Below are 22,417 nucleotides of genomic sequence, written 5' to 3'. Positions count from 1 at the left end.
CTAATGTAAATTCATTCAAATATTCAAATTCAAGATAGCTTTATGTTGTTTTGCATTTATTTTCCTAATGAAACATAAATTGGTAATTAAAATCCTTTGGGTATTTTGATATTGAACCCTCACCTGGTGTGTACCAACACAGAGAGAAGGGGGAAAGTAAGAAAGTGTCTCAGGAAGCATAGGACAGAGAAAAAGAGAGAAATAATTAGAGAGGAGGAAACCAAGAAGGAGAGGCGAGATGTGGGCCATTTCTACTCAAGAGAGTTCAGAGGGGGTCGGAGAAGCAGCAGACGGCTGCTCCAAATGGATTTTCCTTGTTTGTAATGAGGCTACTTCTTCCAGAGCATGTGGTGTCTTTTGGGGGAGAGAAGGACTGAGACGAACAGAGATAAAGGCGCAAGAGCGGTGAAACCGGTCAGAAGTTGTAAAGAAGAAGGGAGCACAGGGAGAGAGGACACTGAATGAGAAAGAGGCCGTGGAGAGTAGGAATAATAGGAGTGGAAGAGTGTTCAGTCATAGATCTTTCTGATGGTGTTATGCTGTTGCTGCAGGGAGGCGGGGGATGAATGGGGAGGGAGGGGGTCGGAAAGGATAGATGGTGGGAGAAGCCATCAGTTATTGCAGGTTGTGGTGGCCGGTGAGAGGGGAAGAAATAAATGGAAGACGAGGTAGAAAGAGAAGGGAGATTTGCGATGTGAAATATTGCAGCTGCTGTTTTGTAGATGAGGAAAAGAATAGCTTGGTGGTGTTTTGAAACTCGAGCTGTTAAACTGCGATATAGAAATAAAAATATTCAGATGAGTGGAACAATCTCTAGAAATATTTTCTTCAGCAAATGAGCGAATTACTTAAATTACATGCAAACGTACTCCAGCAGAACAAAAAAAAAAAAAGGGCATGAGCTACATGTAGTAGTGCTCATGTCTTTCCTTGGCCTTCACTTTCAAACAGTGGTTCAAAGGGTTTAAATGAGAAACATATGAGAGAGCTTCACCCAAGGAAAAACTCTGGTAAAGACAGTGACCTGCTTTAGCTTTTCTTTGATGTGAATTCCACGGTTCTACACTCATATTACCTACCTACTTCTCTCCTCCTCCTCCTCTCCTCTTTACTTTTATCAATTTAAACTGCACTTGTCACTCCATTTCTTTCTCTACATTGGTTTTCATTCTTTTCTTCTCATTTTCATTCACTCTCCTCTGAAGAGGAACACTGTGTAATAAGATGGGGATGGATATTTTTTTCTTCTGGTCTCACTACATTCACTTCATTTGTTCCATATTTTTCATCTCTCTGGCTTTATAGGTCTTATGTGATGCATGCAGGGTTGGCTTGTGTCATGTATGCATGGCCAATCCTTATATCTACTGAATACACGTGTTTCAGCATCAGTAAACCACTTAAGGGCACTTCTTATGGTCCCTCATCTGATAGGGAGAGACCGAGCAAAACGAGGGAACCAGGTTCAGAGAGACTCTGTGGACTGTCTGTCTTGTTCAATTCCAGGTAACCGGAAAGAGACCTGTCGAGTAAAGACACATCTTAATCTTTTATGCCAACATATAAAAAATACGTTAAGAGTCAATGCACAAGTGGTCATGACATAACATAGGGATCTGTGAAATTCATCTGATGAGATGAGACACGATGAAAGGATGTGAGGGAAGGAGGAAAGGGACCGAGCGTTTATGAAAGCGAAAACAAGGGCAGAGAACGAAGCAGAGGGAGAAGTCAGAGGCAGTGCACAGATGGTGAGCTGTCAGCGGCCGGCTGTGTGTGCGCGTGCCATTATGTGTGTGTGTGTGTGTGTGTGTGTGTGTGTGTGTGCGCTCATGCCATGCATATTTGTGGATGCTACGTGTGTGTGTGCGCTCTGCACTTGCTTTTTTGTGGATGCTACATGTATGTGTGTGTGTGTGTGTGTGTGTGTGTGTGTGTGTGTGTGTGTGTGTGTGTGTGTGTGTGTGTGTGTGTGTGTGTGTGTGTGTGTGTGTGTGTGTGTGTGTGTGTGTGTGTGCCCTCTGAGCTGAGGAGAGGTACTGTATGTGCGCAGAGCTGTTCTTCCCAGATGGCACTGGCAAACAGACACTGCAAGGCTGGCAGAGTTGGCACGACTACCCAGTGCACAGTTGGCACTGCCAGCCACCATGCTTTCCCCTATGTACCGTGGCGAGAGTACCTGCTGCCAGACGCCTGAGCTCATTGACTGACTGGCAGGCTGTCTAGCTCCTCTTGTTCCGCTGGTAAACTTTCTCTGTCTTTGTTCGGTCTTGAGAGAGCGTCCTCTGACCCTGCATGAAAATGAAGCCGCCGCATGAAGGCGACGTCAGATTGCCTGTCACACAAATTCACATCACACCTTGAGCGTTTTAAATGGTTTAACTGTTCACGGCTGCATTGTAATTAATTCTGTTGATTCTATTGTTGAGCAAGAGCTTTCATGTCTTAATTTCATTGTCAGATCACTAAACAGTGATGTGTGTTAACACACTGCTATGATCATGCTGATCTATAGGCCTCTGCTGGCAGGTTGCCAGCACTGGGGGCTTTCCAGCTGAACGCCTTGATGTTTTCACTCTGTGTGAGGAGAAAAACAAGCAGAAACGTACAACGCTGAACAGCTACCAAAGATAAAGGAGCGTTTTAGTGAGAGTGCTTGTGTGTTTCCGGGTGGCACATGCACAGGAATGCACGTCTCTCTGCGTGTGGGCTTTGGTGATGCAGGAGTGGCGGTGGACTTTATATTTCACATGCTATAAACAGGAAGTGTAAACTAAGCACAGACGTATGTGTGTGTGTGTGTGTGTGTGTGTGTGTGTGTGTGTGTGTGTGTGTGTGTGTGTGTGTGTGTGTGTGTGTGTGTGTGTGTGTGTGTGTGTGTGTGTGTGTGTGTAACTCCAATCCTCTGTTGTGTGTGCAATCTGTGTGTGAGTGAGTCTATAAGTGTGTGTGCCTCTGAGGAAGCAGCTGTGCAAGCAGCAGCGTGTGCCAGGTCGGGAACACTTAAGCAGAACCAGTGTGTGTGTGTGTGTGTGTGTGTGTGTGTGTGTGTGTGTGTGTGTGTGTGTGTGTGTGTGTGTGTGTGTGTGTGTGTGTGTGTGTGTGTGTGTGTGTGTGTGTGTGTGTGTGTGTGTCGCGTGTCTGCGTGCGTGTTTCTGTTATGGAACATATGTGTGTATGCGCGTGTCAGAGTGTGCATGTGTTTGTGTTCTTGTGTGTATGCAGGAGGGGAGGGGGGGGGGTTGCTTGGGTGGGGTAGGGAATTTGGCCACCCATCTGTGCTAGGCTATTTCGCTACTGTTTCTGCAGGCACACGCACACACAGTCGCACACACATATACACACACACACACGCATGCAGAGCGCTGTGCCAGGCAAGCTGTTCACTAGCTGGCGCTGGCAACGCTCCAGAGAGAGTGGTGGCATCCATCTGTAGCACTGGAGAGCAGTTAAGCTGTGTGTGTGTGTGTGTGTGTGTGTGTGTGTGTGTGTGTGTGTGTGTGTGTGTGTGTGTGTGTGTGTGTGTGTGTGTGTGTGTGTGTGTGTGTGTGTGTGTGTGTGTGTGTGTGTGTGTGTGTGTGTGTGTGTGTGTGTGTGTTTATGCCGCGGAAAAACAAAACAGACTGTCGTGATGATGCTATTAGTAGTATCAGTTGTGGGTGTGGGGACAGAGTTCAGAGTTGCGCTGGTTGAAAAGCGGTTGTTGTTTGATGGACAGTGGGAGGTGGATGTGGGGAGGAAAGTGATCTGAAGCGCCTCCCGCAGAACAAAGACCGCAACATGTGACGATGCTACCCACACATTCCACGTCAATTAGGGCATTGTCACCGATATACAGCTGCTGCATATATTAAAGAAGTGAAGATAGTTCTATTCATAAACGATCAAATTGGCATGCGGAACATGCAGCATCTGAAAATATAGTCATTTTACAGCTATGTACAATCTATGTTGATGTTAGGTTGTTGTTATTGTTGTTGTGTTTGTTGTGTTGTGTTTTGTGTTTGTGTGAATATACTTTCTACTACTGTAAGTGGTTTAAGGCTAAAAGAGTCTGGTAACTTTAATGCAGCCTTTAAAACCAAGAAAAGACACTCATGCCATATTGTGATGTGATATCCAAAATCTAAGAGGATATCGAGCCTCATGTCATGGTATCGACGTAATTATATAAATATATTGCCCAGCCCTACAAAGTGCATCAGTTAGGAGAAAAAGTATGACAGGACTGCGAGTGCCTCAAAGCAATGGACAGATATACTAAGTAGTTAAACTGCAGATTTGGAGCAGCAGTACTGTCTGAAACCTATTTAACCCTAATTTTTGGATAATTAACATGAAATTAAGTACAGGTACAGTTTTGTATAATTATTATTATACCCGTGTACATACCAGTGAGAATGTAACTGCAACTCTGTGGTCGTTTCAGAGGTCAGTGTTGGCGAAAACTTTGCTGTGAACTGGTATTCTCGCTATGTTTAGCTCCTTTCCTCTTGCTTGTCACTGGAGTCGGATGGCTGTGGGCTGACAGGGTGGCGAGACAGTGCAAGGTGAAGAAGCAATGAGAGGAAAGAGCCACGGAGAACGTGTGTAATGGTGAGATGAAAGGAGACAAACAGCGTCACCGACCTGTAATGGGCGGTGGGGGTGCCGAGTGTGCGTCTGTGTGAGCTGAGGCCATCCCTCTGCCGCCTGCCGCCTCCAGCCATTCTGTACTCTCAGCCACTCAGAGCCATTAGCAAACCACAGTCACCATGTCACACACAGACAGACGCGCACGCACACACACACACACACACACACACACACACACACACACGCGCGCGGACACACGCGCTCTGTAAGGCCTGGAAATGCCCTGATCCGAGGTCTTGCCAACCACCACTCTCTGGTTCCCTGCTCACCAGATGTGACTAAGACCCTGTTTTTAAACATCTTCTCCTGCCGGGGAAAAAGGACGGAGAGGTGGGGGAGAGGGAGCGTAGAAAGAACAGGGAGTAGCGGTTTTCAGGGAACGGGCGGTGAGGGGTAAAGGTTTTTTTTTCTTTCTGTTTTGCAAATCTGGTTCTATTTAGCCGGGCCCTGGAACACATTTTATAAATTGCGCACATATTTTTTTGTAGCGGTTTTGGGGAAGATAGTTAACCGGCAGTAATTTCCAACACATGGCAGCCGTCATGTGATATTTTGAAAACTCCAGGCAGACGAGCTTGTTCCCTCCTCCTCCACCCGCCCACCCCCCTCCACCCACCCACCTCCACGACCCCCACAACCCTCCCTTACTGTTAGCCTCTGCCCTTTTTTCTTCTTTTTTTTCTTTTTTTTAACTGTGTTCCTCCTCTGCCTCTCGCATTTGATTTCCCCATCTGTCTCTCATAGGCGCTTAATGTTATCTCTTGTTTTCAGACCCTTACTCTTCAGCATCCTCACCTCCCTCTTCCGAGCTCTGCCTTCTTTCCAAAACTCTCTTTTTTCCACATCTGTTTCAAGCCTTCGTCCTCTCATCCCTGTCTGTTTTTTTCCTACACGTCACACACAGTCTACGATATATATATATCGCTTCATCCATCCTTCCTCTCTGTCGGTGCCTCTGTTTCTCTCCACATTGTAAAAGATAACTGTCATGTAAAACACGAGGGCCTTTACTGTCTGTTGAAAATTGATTTTGCTCCCGAGGACAGGGATATGACTCCTTTTGGCGTGCACACACACAGATACAAATTAGGTTCTAGTTTCAGGGAACATAAGAGAAAACAGATATAAGCTGCCACTTGGGCGTGGGTATGTGTGTCAGCGTGTGTCCATGTGTTTGTGTTTAGAGATGAAATGGATGCACCAGTTATTTTAAATTGTACTACAAAGCAAAGGTCAGGCAGCTCACAGAGGGTTCGTATACAATACACAGCCTATGAGATTCCCACAGTGAAGTTGTTCTGTATTATATTGTTATTATCTTGAACTGCAACAAGACTAATCCTCAGCCACACAAACGTATGAACTGATGATCATTTAATGGCAAGAAAGGTAAGCCATTGGCTGTGTGTGAGGCTTATGCAAACAAAGCCATGTGTCTTCAGCATTAGGATGTGTGTTGACAGTTTTGTGTGAGTCCTCTGCTGGCGTTGAGTCTTGCCTGGGAAAACACCCAGACCCATTTGGGCTCACTTTGCTCTGTGTCAGCGTGGCATCAGAAATGAACCAAACTGCATTCAGAAAGCAATTTTAAATCGGCTCGCTTCCATCATATGGCCAAACATGGCTCACATCTGATTCATATCAATCTAATTTTCACAAAAGCTACATGTATATCATTATTTTGACATCATGTTGTGAATGGAAACGACAGGCTTGCTTTATAGTGTATGAAAAACAAAGTTTTTGATCGAATTTGCTAGAAAATGTTTAGCCATGGTTGGCTCTGCCGTGGAAAAATGTCTGATGCCAATGTTATAATTACTCGTTTCACTATTGCTATAACAATGGTAAATTCTGTACAAGGGGTTTGCTCTAAAATAAAAATGTTAGGGTATTTTTGTAATGATATTCTTGACAATATGAAAAAATGCAACAGTTTGCCTTCAAAAATTCAGTAAAAACGAACATGTTACTATGGTTTGTAGCGACACCGCGTCCACAGCCATGCTTCCTGTTGTTGCGTAAGTTATGTGTCAGTTATGCAGAATAATGTACATCAACAAGTCAGAATGTTGCCATTATCACAGTATGAATTTGTTTTATCATATTGCGCTAATATTAACCTGAACAATACTCTTTACCTCTCCCTGACCCTTTACCATCTCTCTGTAACTGTATTTTCTATCACCCCTTCCCATTGCCTGTCTTTTCTATTACGAGATCCGGTTGTTCACTTTTGCCTGGCAACATGTGGCAGGAGCAGGGTCGATGTGAGAGCATGCATAACGGGCACTGTGAATCACTTTTATTGTTCCTTAACACTTGCTTCCTCTCTCTTTATTTCAACAGATGGGTAAAACAGACAATACTATAAATCTGCTTTTTTAAAACGAGTGAGGGCTTCTAATGTGATACACCGCATATGTTTTATTGTCCAGTGTGTGTGTGTGTGTGTGTGTGTGTGTGTGTGTGTGTGTGTGTGTGTGTGTGTGTGTGTGTGTGTGTGTGTGTGTGTATGTGTGTGTGATGAGCGAGTTTAGTCCATGTCTTTTTGTGTTTGTGTGCATATGTGCATGTACGTGTGTGTTAATGTTTGTGTGAGGGAACAGATGGTGTTCAGACCTTTGTGCACAATTGAGAAATCTCCTTATGTTACACAGAGAAAAATACAGAAAAAGACTGTCAGCACTGATCAGGAGCAGATCTGTTTGCAATGCTACAGTGCTGTATTGTACTATTCTTGTACTTGTACTTAATCTATAAATACAGTCTATGTAGTTGTGACATTAGGGCGAGATAGTATCGTAATTTAAGGACAGATGAAGCAAAGCCCAATAGAAACTGGAGAATGTTTAGTCTACTGATGAAGGGAAATGCTTATTCTGCATCCTGCAGTTTCTCACATACTCCTGTTATATTCTGTTATTATCCATTATTATACAGCATTGTTTAATCTTAGATAAGATGAATATGATGCAATTCACATCCTCTTTTTTCATGATACAAAAAAATTCCATCCCAAGCAAAAGCAGCAACCTTCAACCTGCAGGATACGTTTGTCTCCAGGAGAATCTGCAACCTTGCCAGTAAGCCATATTTCAGTTAACCAAATTCCCAGATGTAACACATGTCAACACTAAGACTGGTGGTTGATGAAGAAAAATGTAAATATATTCAGATTAGTGGATCCCATTAAACACGTAAACTGCACCACCAGTTGGGCAGTCAGGACAACAGTAGGCGTTACTACTGACAATGAAATAACCAATCAAGGCAGCATAGAAGTTGAGGATGCATCCCTCCCACTGTTTCAATGTAGCACACACCGACATTGAGGTAGAGAAAAAGGAGGAGAAGAGACAAGGATGGACAATTAAATAGTGCGAAAGAGCGAAGGGAAGAGAAGAAAGTCCAAATTGGCACACTGATGGTGGTTCTGCTCTCCTCTGCATCCTGCATCTGCCTGGGAGGGAAAGAAATAGGATGATGGAAGTGTACATGTGTGTGCGTGTGCGTGTGTGTGCGTGCATGTGCGTGCGTGCGTGCGTGTGGCAGAGAGAGAGGGAGAATTGTGTTGTTTTGCTATGAGTGTGTGCATGCATCCTTGCAGCTGTGTGTCTGTGGATGTATTTGTGTTTTGTAGGCTTGCGGTAGGGCGTTGCATCCATACATCTTCTTGACAAGCGGGTGGAGTTTGATGGGACATCTGCATACTGCTCCATCTGGTTGTGTGTGTGTGTGTGTGTGTGTGTGTGTGTGTGTGTGTGTGTGTGTGTGTGTGTGTGTGTGTGTGTGTGTGTGTGTGTGTGTGTGTGCGTGCGTGTGCGTGTGTGTGCGTGCGTGTGCGTGCGTGTTGCTCTACTTGCATACAGATAGCTTGCTCTTGTTCCTCTGTGTACTCCGACTGAATCTCAATCATCCCACCTGGCCCTCAGCAGCATTCTTTAACACATCTGTCCTTTCATTCTTTCCATTGTTATCTCTCTCTTGTGTCTGTCCCCTCCAGTCCCTCTCCCCACATCTGCACCCAGCGCACAGAGCAGTCACCACAAGCCTTTATCACACCATCTCAATATCGCTTCATCTCTTCCATTACCTATTTGCCCTGCTCCCTCTCTTCACACATTATTGTGTGTGTGTGTGTGTGTGTGTGTGTGTGTGTGTGTGTGTGTGTGTGTGTGTGTGTGTGTGTGTGTGTGTGTGTGTGTGTGTGTGTGTGTGTGTGTGTGTGTGTGTGTGTGTGTGTGTGTGTGTGTGTGTGTGTGTGTGTGTGTGTGTGTGTGTGTGTGTGTGTGTGTGTGCCGTTAAAACACACCTGGAGACTCAATTCTGCAGACATTGGCATATTGTGGACATTAGTGTTCAATTCACATGCTTCTTAGGGCTTCTGTGCCTCATGGCTTTCACTTCAACACCTATATATCAACGTGTGCACTGAAGGTATTATGCACGTCTAGATTATATGCTTCCCTGTGTGTTCAAGGCACAAGTGGATCAGTCTACATGCATTTTTCCATTTAACTCCATAATGATGGTATCTTATGTCTGACTAATACAATCTTGCGCTCGCACAGGCGCCAGCGCACTGTAAATTGTTTATGTCACAGCCGCCAACTCTTGAAAATTCACCCGGTGTGATTGAAATCCATTGTCGCTTTGAAGAATGGGATTTGGCTGTGTGAAGTGCTCTCGAGTGGCATATTACTGCCACTGTTATCACATCATTTTCTAGGTCTCCAATGGTACGATCGCAGCGCACACATGCACGCATACAAACACACACACACACACACACACACACACATAGATACACACACACAGAGGCAATTCTATCTTATGAGGTGTGTAATGGAGATTGGAGACTCTATCTCCAAATGATAGACTTTGAAGTCGTAGTAGCATTCACGAGTAATCTAAAATATCAAGGTTAGGCAGTGTTGTCCTCGTTTCACAAGGTGATTTGAATACGGAATGACCCCCTAGCTTTGTGTGTGATGATGAAATGTATAAGGTTGTGTTATACCATTGTGTTTTTGCCTCGAGTTGTGGGTTAGCAAAGTCCTCTCTAACATATTGAACCGTTTCTCAGGGACCACGTTCCTTCTAGATATCGTTCATTGCAACAACCTTGTTTTAGGCGAGTGATGTAACTTGCATGTAACCTTAGAAAAAGGCATGTATCACAAGTCAGCGGGGGGGAAAAAAAATCTCCTTTCTTTGAGCTCGGGCTGAAAGACGTTGCGAGCGAGAGGGAGGGAAACGCGAAGAAAGGGGGAAAAAAAAGAAAAAAGAAAGAGAGATAGATTTTGCAAACACTGAGGATCACGTAATCATGTACGATGCAAACGGGTGATGTAAGTGTGAAGACATCCTTGTGAGTGGCAGGTAGTCGTCCAGGGTTCTGCCTCATTTCTATGATCCATTAAAGAAGTTACAAATCACAGCGAGTCAACTTTAGCTTTCTTATTTTTTAAGGATTTAGGGAGATTTGCATATTCAAATCACTATGTTTTATTCTCAAAAAATATGGTGGTTTTGGGATTCTTCTCGTGGGTCAAAAGATGAATGTGAGACAATCTAAACAGGCATTGGGCTAAGGGTCAAAGACCAAATGCTGGTAATTAGTGGCTTATACCAAAACAGTCCTCATTATACAGCATAGTAACAGTACTTCTGCTATGAGCATAACATTGACAAACAAAGCAAATACAAGTCCTTTCCCTGTGAGAGCTCGTTATTCAGTCAGATAGTGTAAATACGTCTGACATAGTTATGGGTTTAACTCTCATTCTAGCCACCTATACTGAAAATATTTGCACTAAGAGCTCCTCTATGGTTTTTTTTTTTTTTTTTATAAAAACACGCATGAAGTGGCTGTTGTCAGACACTACTCACCATCATGCATGGCTACGATCAACAGGTTCGGCACCTATGTCTTCCCAGAGTGCACGAGTGAGTCAAAACACGTTGAAGAGACTCTTCTGTTCCTTCATAGCTAATTGCTGCCTCTTCAACAACTGTTCTCATCCTCGTCAATCCATTAATTCCTGGACAACAGCGCTTCTGAGAAGTCATGAAGTGAGTGAGACAAAGTCAAAGCATTCATCCCCCCTTGCCATTAAAGCTCCGCACATCAATATCTGTCCTGTCCTGGAATACCATCGGCTGGCCACAGATCTGCTGCTTTCCCTACAATATGCAACCAGCAGGGCGGTAACACGGCTAATAAATGGACAATAGATGTGCATTCAGCCATCAACTTTTAACAGATGTATTAGGGTGGAGGAGATGCCCAACCTTTCAAGGTTGTTTAACGGTGCTTCTTTTAAATGAATTATTTATGAGGTCACAAGCACTTGCTATTGTTCAACCTTGCTGTAATAAAATGAGCACTTGTCTGATTGTTTGTCTGCACATATATATATTTATATTTTGAAATATACATGCCATATTTGCTCTTGAAAATGGATAGCACACAGGCATATACTCTGAGTTGTTTACAGTAATGTGCTTGAAGTTGTAAGATTTATTTTGATTTTTTTTTCTAAAACTGGGTAAATTACTTTGCTGAGGCAGAATTGCCATTGATTCAATTGGCAGAGCAATTTCAGAGTGAATGGCTGGATGCAGCCCTTGTTGGTTAGTATGAAGCCATTGATTTTATTCTGCTCATGTGCTTTGCAGTGCTCTCAAGCAAATCAAAAACCGAGACAATGCTGTTTATAAGACACATAACTGCATGTGTGGGTTTGTGTGTGCAAAAACATGTTCTTGCCTGGACGCATGTGTACGTGTGCATGGATCCCACACTAATTCATTCTTTATCCTTCATCTTCTTTACTCGAGGGACTGCAGATGAGTTTCGAATTCTTTCAGAGTTTGTTTCTCTCATCTCCGTCCGACGACTACCATCCAATCATAACACTGAACCAGGTGTTATTCCCCAATTACGAGCCTGTAACCACACTCATCTTCTCATACTACCGCAGGGCCTGCAGTTCCACGCAGAAGTTCGGATGGATTTCAAGTCCAGACTCTTGAGCCCCTCTCCCCCATACTACCTGATGTATTTTACATTGTGTTTCAAAAGTACTTTTTAAGCTTTTTATTCTATAGAAACTGTACAATTTCAGTAACACCTCAAGGGATAATGCTCCAGCCTTTAGAACGCCATACTTGGTAATACTTGGTATGAAAGAAAATACTATTAATCCCCTTTTCGCTGACAGTACTGGCTCGACTCTTCTCTCCTTGCGTTTTTTTTGGTTTCATAGAGCAAAAGTTGTGGATAGTAACTAGTACAATTTTTGGTATCAAAAGACGTCATGACGGTGCCGTGACAATACTAACTAGGGTGTATTAAGAAAGGACTTTCCAGAAAAGTACCTGTTACTAAAAGCGAGTACAGTCCAGTCGAGTAGAGCCGGTACCGGCAGTGGAAAAGGGTCTTTATGTTGTATGCTTTTACTAAGGACTGCTAAAAGTCCCAATCTGATTTGAAATTGCTTTGTAGTAATGTGACAATTTTTGTCTATCCATTTTCCTATCTAGTCACAAAGATTAAGGTAATTATACAATGATTTAGATCCTAATTTGTTGCCGTTCCATCTAGCAATTATAGATCAAGTGAACTGGGCCAGAAATTACCACACAATTAGAAAAGGCAATATACAGAACGATGGAAAGCATGAGCTCAAAGACCCATTGAAACAGGATAAGCACAACCATGTGTGATATGGTGACCTTCCTCTATTTAAGTTAAGGCTTGTTAAGTGTATACATGTAAGGTCTTTGTGTTTGACTGGAAAATGATGAATTACCTTGGGTCCTGTCACCCGGCCGTCTTTTTTAATGACCTTGTATTTTGGTAGATCATATTTTAGGCAGGCATACAGGATATGATAGCTGGCAGCCAGTGGTAAGACTATATGTTTCCACTAGCTATTCTGCTATGTCCTGAGTTTATAAAATAAATAGTCCAGACTTTTTTTACTTTGGCGAAATTAGAGTAGTAAACCTTCCTCAGTCTGGCCAGGTTGGCAGGAGAAAGGTGGTGTGTGTGTGTGTGTGTGTGTGTGTGTGTGTGTGTGTGTGTGTGTGTGTGTGTGTGTGTGTGTGTGTGTGTGTGTGTGTGTGTGTGTGTGTGTGTGTGTGTGTGTGTGTGTGTGTGTGTGTGTGTGTGTGTGTGTGAGAGAGAGGGCGCATGAGGAAAGAGGTAAAAAAGAGGAAGAAAGAGAAAAAGAAGGAGACAGTTACCAAATGTGGAGCACAGTAAAGGTTTGCATAGAGACTCTGATCTCTCTCTGTCTTCTTTTCATATTGACTCTTCTTTCACCTCCATTCTTCTGTTCTCTGCTTTCCTAATCACTCTGCTTTTTTCCATTAATCTCTATTCTGTATCCATTCATGCTGCTCTGCGATTTATCCCTTTTTCCCTCTTTATTTCATTCCAAATCTCTTCTGGCAACCTAAGCTGTTATAGTAGGAGTCAATAACAAACTTACGTCTATAGTTTCTTTTGAACAGTGTAACTAAATGACAAATGAACATTTGATATAGCCTGACTCTGCCCCGTATTTCTCCCACCTTCTGTTTTCGCTGGGGTTATAATCTGGAAACCCTGTTCACATGAAGGCTTGCTCAGTTACACTGAAGGGCAGACCTTTTAGTGACTAGTCGAGGTGACTAAGTGTGATGACGTTCAAATCGAGCATTTGCTTTAAAAATAAGTTCTAACAATGGTGACGGTGGTAGAGCAACCTATGGCAATGACCGAATTGACTAGCCTTAAAAAAAAACTTCCCAAAAATTCAATTCCTACACTACTTCCACACCAACATGTTTTCATTTTAAAATGCAGAACATTTGCTGTGTTTACACAAGAGTAAATCGCATGGGTATCAGTAAGCAACAACAATACGTAGCCTCTACTTGGGCAACCTGCCCACATATATAAAAACATTTGGTTTCAAATTATGTAGCTTAAATCTGACATCTGTCATAGTCACCGAGCAGTCTTACAGTCAGTGCCAGTGTGCTGAGACATAAATTAAACGTTATCAGCTGATCCTTCGTAGGAAGCTCCAGAGAGAGAATGGTTCGAGAGGTACAGTCATCCTTGGTAAATAGGCAGGAGTCCATCAGAAGAGCGGATGTGCTCACTCTCTTCCTTCAATTCTTTCCTCTGACAGCGTCTGACTATATGTTTTGGAATCTTAGGGATTTTTGGAAAGTCTTTGTGAGTCATTAAACAAAATCTTGAAAAAAACAAGGAGCTCTAAAAATGTCAGTGTCAGTCAGTAAGTTAGTTCAAATGTGATAGAACATAAGGTGCAGGAAGTAGGTCTTTTAGGCTCTTGTTTCTTTGAAAACTGCTTAAAGAAATTAATCCTCACTCCCTTGTATGTCAGAGCACTGTAACCACAGTAAACCTCAAAAGCCTTGAGAAGCTAATCATTACTGTTCCTGAACATGCTTGCTGGTCATGACACTATGGGGCTGTAGTTGGTTAGACTATACATTGTGTAAATATCATGTTTCAATCTTTATTGTTTAATTTATATTCCCTCTGCTTACTTTTTGAAGGGTCGACATGTGGAATAAACAAAACTGCTCTAAACATTCAATCAGAGGCGGTTTTATGGAACGCTTTTTAAAATTTCAGTGACATCTCCATCTCTCACTTCTGCCTGCCTGCTAAAGCCAAGGCGGCGTGACTAAAATACTTAGTCACAGTGCACCTCGGCTGCATCGAGGCAGACTGCTATTGAGGCTCGGGCCCGGCTAACAGGCTTAGACTATCCTGTCTCTCTCACGTCAGTATTTCTCTTTCATTTTACCTAAACTTCACACTGTGGCACTATGAATCCCAACTAGAACAACACCAGCATCTATGTATTCTGCAGAGCATAGACGCAATCATTGTTATGGAAAATCTGCAAAATAAACATAGTTTTGACGTAAAATATAAGATTATTTAACAGCATGCGTATTCATCAGGCAAAAATACACACACTCAAAAACACACTTTAGGGTCTTGGGGAAAAATGTATGGCAGGGACCACCCTGTTTGTGGAACATGTATCCTTACCACCCTGATTACAGAGTGAGTGTGCCTTCACTGTGTGTGTGGGTGTGTGCGTGTTTTGGAGTCAAAGCACATTCATGTACTCCATGATTACAGCGAAGTTCCCAACGTCACAGATAGTACTTTTGTTTCTTTTGCAGCTCCACCTTTCCCTTCCTCTCTCTCCCTCCACCCCTCTTCCTCTATCTTCATTTTTTGTATAATCTTCCTTTTCACAACGTGCCAGAGACATTTGATAACAGTCTGTTGACTTTGTGATAGGCTTGTTTCAGCTCTTGTTGAGAGGAGTTGTGCATCTCCTCATGCACAACACAGGCTCAGCCCTCGTGCCACTGCAAGACTCCGATAACATCTTGTTGTTGTTCTCATACATTTGATATGGTCAGTTATCTGCTGAGCACAAGGCAACTGAATTAGATGACAATAGGCATATCGTCAGAGAACATTTTTGGATTTTGATATATGTTTTATCTTTGAAATTTCTTAAATGTACCGTGAGTGTGTTGCGGCTGTTTTTGTCTAATGTTAAAGCAGTTCATAGACTAGTTGGTTGACTGCTGTGTTCTGAACAGATGTGAATAAAGTATCCACAGATACAAGCATTAAAGTGTGAGGGCATCGATGTGTATTAGTTTGAGAGTAACGAGCACTGCAGTCATTAGCTTGGAGCGGGCTGTGTCGTCGTTCTGTACAACAGGCTGCAGGATGGCACAGATGGTGGTGGAATGAGACCCCGACTCGCTGCAGATTTAAGCTCCTCTCTCAGGTGTCTGTCTGTGAGTCTCTCCCCTCTCCTCCTTATTTCTCATTTGACAGCTACAGCGTATGCATCAGAGTCTTTGCGGCACGACTCGAGGTATCCACCACAGTGAGCCCTCTGTTTACAGACCTCGTCTGTCTGGTGCTCCCTCACAGGCGTTTTGTTATCAAATCATATCCTGCTGCTGTTAATGTGCTGACTGGTTTAGCTATTGAAGGCACACAGATGTAGAAGGAGTTGTCTTGAACTGCTGTATATTTCTTTTGTTAAGATGTGTTATTTTATTTCCTTTCCTTCTCGCCTTTGTCATTCTTCAGATCGCACTGGGAAGCGCTCCACCATGCCCGACTCACCTGCGGACGTCAAGACACAGTCCAGGTTGACCCCCCCTACCATGCCACCCCCACCCAGTACACAAGGAGCACCCCGTAATAGCTCCTACACACCCACCACATGTGAGTAAAACGGGATTTTTGTTTCTGCATAAAGTAGTTACGGTGTAGCAACGGAACTCCACATTACCTGAACATTTTAAAGGTCAAATGTTAAACTTGCTTTATAATCCCAAAAAATAAAAGGACATCTATATCTATACAAGTGCTATAAAAAATGTCCACAACCCGCTTTTAGCAACAGCTTCGTATAGACGTCACTCATGCTCGTGTCATATATCCGCCTTCGGCACAACCTACTGTCCAACCTTTTATGTGGAAGAAACCACTCAGTAGTCATTCTGTCACAATCAGAGTCAGTCAATCAGAAGAGAAGATCACTGATATCAATGGGCCTTAAAGACACAAACAGTCTGTTGGTAGAGTTTCAGAAAGACGCTAAAGAGAGGAAGTGCAAAACTACATCAAGATGGTTTTTTTTGTTACTTAGAACCAAAAGAATATCTTCTTATGCATACGAAGACTGCAAATTAAATTGATAGTGTAAAATATGTGACCTTTAACAGTTTTTAATGCTCGTGGAGACATCACGCAAGTTAAAAAAAAAAAAAAAAAAAAAAGGCACAGCAGTATTTTCCTTGTCAGTAAGCAAAGCCATTTCCTTTACAAACCTTTGGCTTAGTGTTACAAAGTGAATGAAAGTATGTAAACTCAATTCATGTCTAGGGAACAAGTGAAGAACAATATGGGCTGATAATTGAATATACTTACAATATCATTAATAATAATGTGTTAACTGTATTATATAGCTCTAGTGTCAATCTACTCCATAACCAATCCCCACTAAATTTTTGTAAATGGTAACATAAAGTTCACTGTTTTTGCTATCAGATAGATTGATGTGGTCAGAGCAGACTCAGATGTTTTGTGTTTTAAATGCATCCCTGGGCTCCTACATAAAAGTTATCGTAAAGATTTCCACACAGTGAAGTATACATATTTTAGGTGCATGTAATACAATAACCCTCTAATCTGTTCTAAGGTAATTTGAAGATTGCTGTACATCAGAACACTATAGTATAAATCTACCTTAATATACACAACAACTAAAACAGAGTAGATACAGAGCTAACACATGGGAAGAAAGTCCAAAAAATGTAAACAATAAAATCAAAAAAGGGGGAGGGGGGAGGACATCAGCATCACCAACCCTTGCTTACAAGTTGCATTGAGCCTTTTCCAAATTGCAGTCATTCCCAACAACTCCCCCAACAAGTTCATTAACGCCCCCGCTTGCAGACTGGAGCTTTGCCACAACGTACACAAAGCTCGTGACGAGCAAATTACACCCTAGTATTCACTCAGAAGTGCGTACTTAACAACTTGCATGAAGAGCACTAGAATCAAAGAATCAGAGGCCCTGAGGTTCAAAAAGCTCAGAGCACTCAAGTCTGTGTTAGTGGTTTTCTGAAACAGAGGCATTATTTTTCTTCTTTTTCAATCACATACTCTCCCTGTCTTCATTTCCAGTACTTACTTTCTCCCTCTCCCTTTGTATCTCTCCCTCTCTTTCTCTCTCTCGCTCTCTCTCTGCTGCAAACGCTCACACTCCACAATTAACATCGGGGCTTCCGTGCAATGAGGGAGGAAAGGCCCAGCTCTCTCATTACGCATGCCGAAGGTTTTAACAAAGCAGTATGCTTTGATTTCCATCCGACGTAATTGTTACCAGATGCAGTTTGAGTATCTCGTCTCTCTCCTCTCTTTACAGTGGCGGCTTTGGACGGCGGCCAGAGGGGGAGTGAGTGGATCGCTAGTGAAAACCTAATCTCATTAGAGGGAGAGCTTTATGCCGCCTTGTATCTCTTTGTACACCAACTCCCCCCAACACACGCATAGACACACAGCGCTCCCGTGGTCTGGCGCGACGGGAGGTCACACTGTCACTGCTTGTTTAGACTGCAGGGAAGAAGGGAAGAGGAGGAGGGAGGTAGACGGAGGCAACATGTCTCCAAGCACAGAAATATGTTTTTTTATGAGAGGATGCCGCAAAAGATCAAACAAGCCGCAATGATTGGAAACAAATGTTGAGTATTGTGAATGTTTTCGGGGGAATGTACATCATTTCAAATCAGTGGTCCTGGCCATAAAGCTGACCTATGTGCTTTGTTGGTGAATGTACAAAGCTTTTACAGGGATTTTAGGTTATTTTTTTTTTTTTTTTTTTTGGGGGGGGGGTTGTATATAGAAGGAGCGAATGCAGTGTTACTTTTAAATTCTAAAAACATATGCAGACATTTCTCTCTTTGCTTTCCTTTATCTTATCAGTATTCTTTATGTTTTTGTCTCATACAGTAACCAATGGCAGTAGCCACTCCCCAACAGCGCTCAACGGCGCTCCATCTCCTCCAAACGGTTACAGCAATGGTCCCAGCTCGTCCTCCTCATCTTCTCTGGCCAACCAGCAGCTGCCACCGGCCTGTGGCGCTCGGCAGCTCAGCAAGCTCAAGCGCTTCCTCACAACTCTACAGCAGTTCGGAAACGACATCTCGCCTGAAATTGGTGAACGAGTTCGCACATTAGTGCTGGGACTAGTGGTAAGTAGCCATCATGTGTGGGAGCTGTGAAGAGGACAAAGGGCTAATTCCCAATAAACTAGATGAAAGGGGATTTAATGAATCAGAAAAGTTTCCTTTCCGTCAGTCATAGAAATAAATGCTTAATTTACTCTTCCGTACTCATTGCTGAGAATGAAAAGGGCTGTTTTTCAGGCTTTTTTTTTTTTTTTTTTTTTTTTTTTTTACACAAACGTGTGTAAATAAACACTTAAGTTCCACTTCATTTCCATTCTTCAGTGCCTTTTAAAACACTAAGAGCACATTTGTCTTCTGCCCAACAATGACATCAGACTCGAAGACTACCACCTGATGCACAGTGGATTTATTTCCACATTGAGTTTAACTGAATTATAACAAGCAACAAGATGGAAGGAGTAGACGTCTTATTCTAACCTAAAACTAATAATATAACTGAGGCTGTGCAGGTGTCTGACAATCTAATATGACTCAGCCAGTCGCGTATTAAAGTCTTTTTTTTTTTTTTTTTTTTTTATCTATTTACTTAATAAATAGATGTAATTGCAATCAAAGGATGACTGTAGCTTTAAGAGGATGCACAAATTAAAGCATAGAGGCTATTTTCCACTTCAGTCTCCGACGCGACTGCCGGAGTGAATCGCCGTCATTAGAGTCAACGCTTCATGTCCCACCGGCTGCGCCGCGGTGCGTCTCACCAGCGTCCCAGAAGCGGCTCGCTGCGCTGCTCCGCTAAAGATGGGCAGCGAGTCTATTTCTAACAGAAGCCGCTCGGAGACCGCGGCAATATCGAGTAGAGCAGGAAATTTGTCGAGAAAACAAAATAAAACTCCGGGAAAATTTTCTAAATAAAACACCCATGTGCATACTCTGTAAAAACGTCGTAAAAAAAAAAAAAAAAAAAAAAAAAAATTACTACATCACCCCCGCAGTCTCAATTTGGACAAGAAATGCATTCTCCATTCTACAGACACAGCATGTGAAATAGCTACACAATAAATAGGAGGATTCATGTTTTTAATGACTGCAACACAGCAGGCTGTATTAACTTTGTCTGCAGCACAAAGTAGGAAATGACAACAATAACCACAAAACGGACAAAAAAGAAACCGTTTAACAACGTTTCCCCACGATAGAAGCACTGAAATCAAGGAAACGTGACCAAATGAGGAAGGAAGATAAAACAGGCAGACAAAACGCTCCGCGTCCGACACGCCGCCGGTGGAATATGAGGCCGCGCAGAGGGCGGACACGTCTTAGGTGGAATATGCGGGTTACTGGTAATCAGACTTAAACGCAAGTTAAGATCCAGCTAATGACGTGAATAAAAGTGCACGGTATTCAACATCTAAATTAGAATTTGTCTGAATTTATGAATAATAAAATGTATAACCGACGTGTGTGAAAAGAAAAAGGCAGGTGAAGCTTTGAAAATGTTCAATTGCAGTACATGCCAAAAGCATTATGTTTACCAGAAACATCTGCATCTCTAATGCTACAAAATACAAATCAGAATATGGGCTCCAGCTTAGCTGACTTGGTTGTATCAAGACTGTATCACAGAAAGTATTTGGTGTGAATCTGAATATTTACCACATGTCTGTGTGATCTGAGAAAATGTGAGTTTAATGAGCAGGGGAATACAGAAATAGTGATTGAATGTTGTGCAGAAAGGAGGAGGAGGAGGAGGAGGAGATGTAGGGAGGATTTTTTTTTTAATTAGCCACACAGAGCATAACCTCCTTTTGGCTTCACTATGTTTATTTTTCTCACAGTCTGTATATGCACATGTCTCTCCTGTGTCCTTTTGGCTTGCATACCTCCCCACCATCTCTCTCTCTCTCTCTCTCTCTTCTACCCCCTCTCTCCATCTCTCTCTCTCTCTCTCTCTCTCTCTCTGTCTCTCTGTCCCTCCCCCTGCCTTATTGAAAAGAGTGACACCGTTAATTAGCTAGTTGTGTGCTGGGGAGAAGGAGAGAGGGAGACTCAGGAGGGTTCAGTAGCTGTCAAGAACAGCCCCTACGCAATCTGGGCGAACAGATGTAAGACTGAATGTAACAAAATTCAGGTCTGGGAAATAACGCTGAGAGAGTGGGGAGGAAAAATAATATCTGCTGCTTTTTTTTTATGTTCTCTGTCTCGCTTTTTTTTTTTATTATTTTATTTTTATATCGCAGATTCCTCTCCCGTGTGTGCGCACATCTCTTCCTCCCTCTTTTTCGCTCTTCCTCTGCAACTTGGAAATACAACGTGACTCACAGGCAACCAAAGAAGAAAAGATAGAAACTGGGATTTGTTTAGGTTGACAAACTGAAACGTATAACCCACTTGTAATCGAATCCCCAACCGCTCCAAACACTCACTCATGTTTCTTACAAAAAAAAAACCACAAATACTCACTACGCGATACAACTTCCTCTCTTGTTTCCTGCACATTTTTACGGTCCACCTCATCCTACTGTCAGGAATTTTTGGTCACCTCAGTCTAAGCTGGTCTGTAAAAAGGGGCAGACAGTTATTTAGTTGGCTCTGATGTAGAGAGGTAACACAGGCGTGGAGCATCATGGCACCAGTCTGATAGGCTTGTTTATTGTCTTAATAGGGAGAAGGGTGCTAAGCCTGTACACATGTATGCCAGGAAGGTTTTATGTGAACTTCCAAATAGATGTCCACGTAATGAAAAAATTAAATAAAAGGCAATTAAGAGGAAAATAAATATGTCCCCTGTGATATTATAAGAGGCTGGATTACAATTAAAGAGGCTCAATTTCGCAACATCCGTTACTACACTGCAAGGTATATATATGTCATTTGGTTGGATGTAAATGACTGAACATGAAATGCATGCACAGATGATTGGTTTTTAAATGAACCAATAGTTCACCAATACTCTTATTAAAGCCTATTTCTAAAAACTTTTTCAAAGTGAAGCCTTCATGCATCGTCTTTGTTCACGATGTGATTCCACGGTGTGCATTTGTTTTGTTAAATCGAAGGAGATGTGCGTCTTTGTTTTCTGTGGCTCTTTTCTCTGTGGCCTGCCCATATGTTTCCCATTACACAACCCAAAACACTCACTCCGGGCCAGGATATAGCTTAGCTTCCAATAAGTAATATTATCACTTAATGACTTCCACATGGATTCATGTGTTTTCTTTCTGTCTCTCTCTCCCCTCCAGAATTCCACGCTAACCATCGAAGAATTTCACTCCAAGCTCCAAGAAGCCACCAACTTCCCTCTGCGACCTTTTGTCATACCCTTTCTGAAGGTAGATATTCAAAGATGCAATTGCGACAAAAGGGTTCCTGCCTGTTTGTCTGATCAACCAAATCTGGAAAGCATTTAGCTAGCCCAGATCCAGATGTGCATACTTATGTTCATGATATTTATCCCCATTTTCTTCCTATTTTTGGAGCCTCTCTTCTCTTTGTAGCCTTATCTCTGTCTTACATCTATCCCTAACTGGCTTCTCACTCTGTTTCTCTGCTGTTTAGCCAGATGCCATCACATCATCAGCTTTTTTTTTTTTTTTTTTTTTTTTTTTCATTTCAGTAGTACGGCTGATATCACTGTTTAACCAAAAGCTGTTTTTTTTTCTCCGTACTCTATTGAATATGTGCTGGAACAGAACGCAATTTGTTTGGTTTTGGCCTGAGGACCACGTCCCTTCCAGCCTCCTCCTCTGTCTCTCAGGCTTGTTTTGTCATTGGTTCTTCATCCCACTAAGGCACATTTTCAGCCATTAGCTTGGTATATTACCAGAGGAAAGGCCACTCTTTTGAGCATCTAGCCGGGCCCTTGCCTCAGCCCATTTGTCACCGGTTGCCTCGTTTCAAGTCAAAACAGCATGCCTCAAGTCTCTATTCCAGTCGGGCAGATAAAAATGAAGAGAGATGGTGTTTTTTTCTGCTTGTGTCTCAAAGTGGAACAGTGGCCACTTGTGTGTTT

At 42.7% G+C, this 22,417-nt stretch overlaps 1 protein-coding gene across 4 annotated transcripts in view; it reads left to right on the top strand.

Annotated features, from left to right (window-relative positions):
- Positions 1–22,417, top strand: part of runx1t1 (RUNX1 partner transcriptional co-repressor 1) — a 61,890-nt gene that overhangs the window by 20,863 nt on the left and 18,610 nt on the right. For all 4 annotated transcript variants that reach the window (XM_069696572.1, XM_069696556.1, XM_069696564.1 and 1 more), the window contains exons 2-4: positions 15,800–15,937; positions 18,230–18,471; positions 21,648–21,737. In XM_069696572.1, the coding sequence (XP_069552673.1) occupies positions 15,800–15,937; positions 18,230–18,471; positions 21,648–21,737 (470 nt within the window). The remainder of the gene's footprint in view (positions 1–15,799; positions 15,938–18,229; positions 18,472–21,647; positions 21,738–22,417) is intronic.

This window comes from Brachyistius frenatus, unplaced genomic scaffold, assembly GCF_029030835.1.
Source record: "Brachyistius frenatus isolate BFR_SWC_R1_liver_20210118 unplaced genomic scaffold, ASM2903083v1 Contig_2, whole genome shotgun sequence".
Classification (NCBI taxonomy): domain Eukaryota; kingdom Metazoa; phylum Chordata; class Actinopteri; family Embiotocidae; genus Brachyistius; species Brachyistius frenatus.
This window is presented reverse-complemented; position numbering and strand designations above follow the sequence as displayed.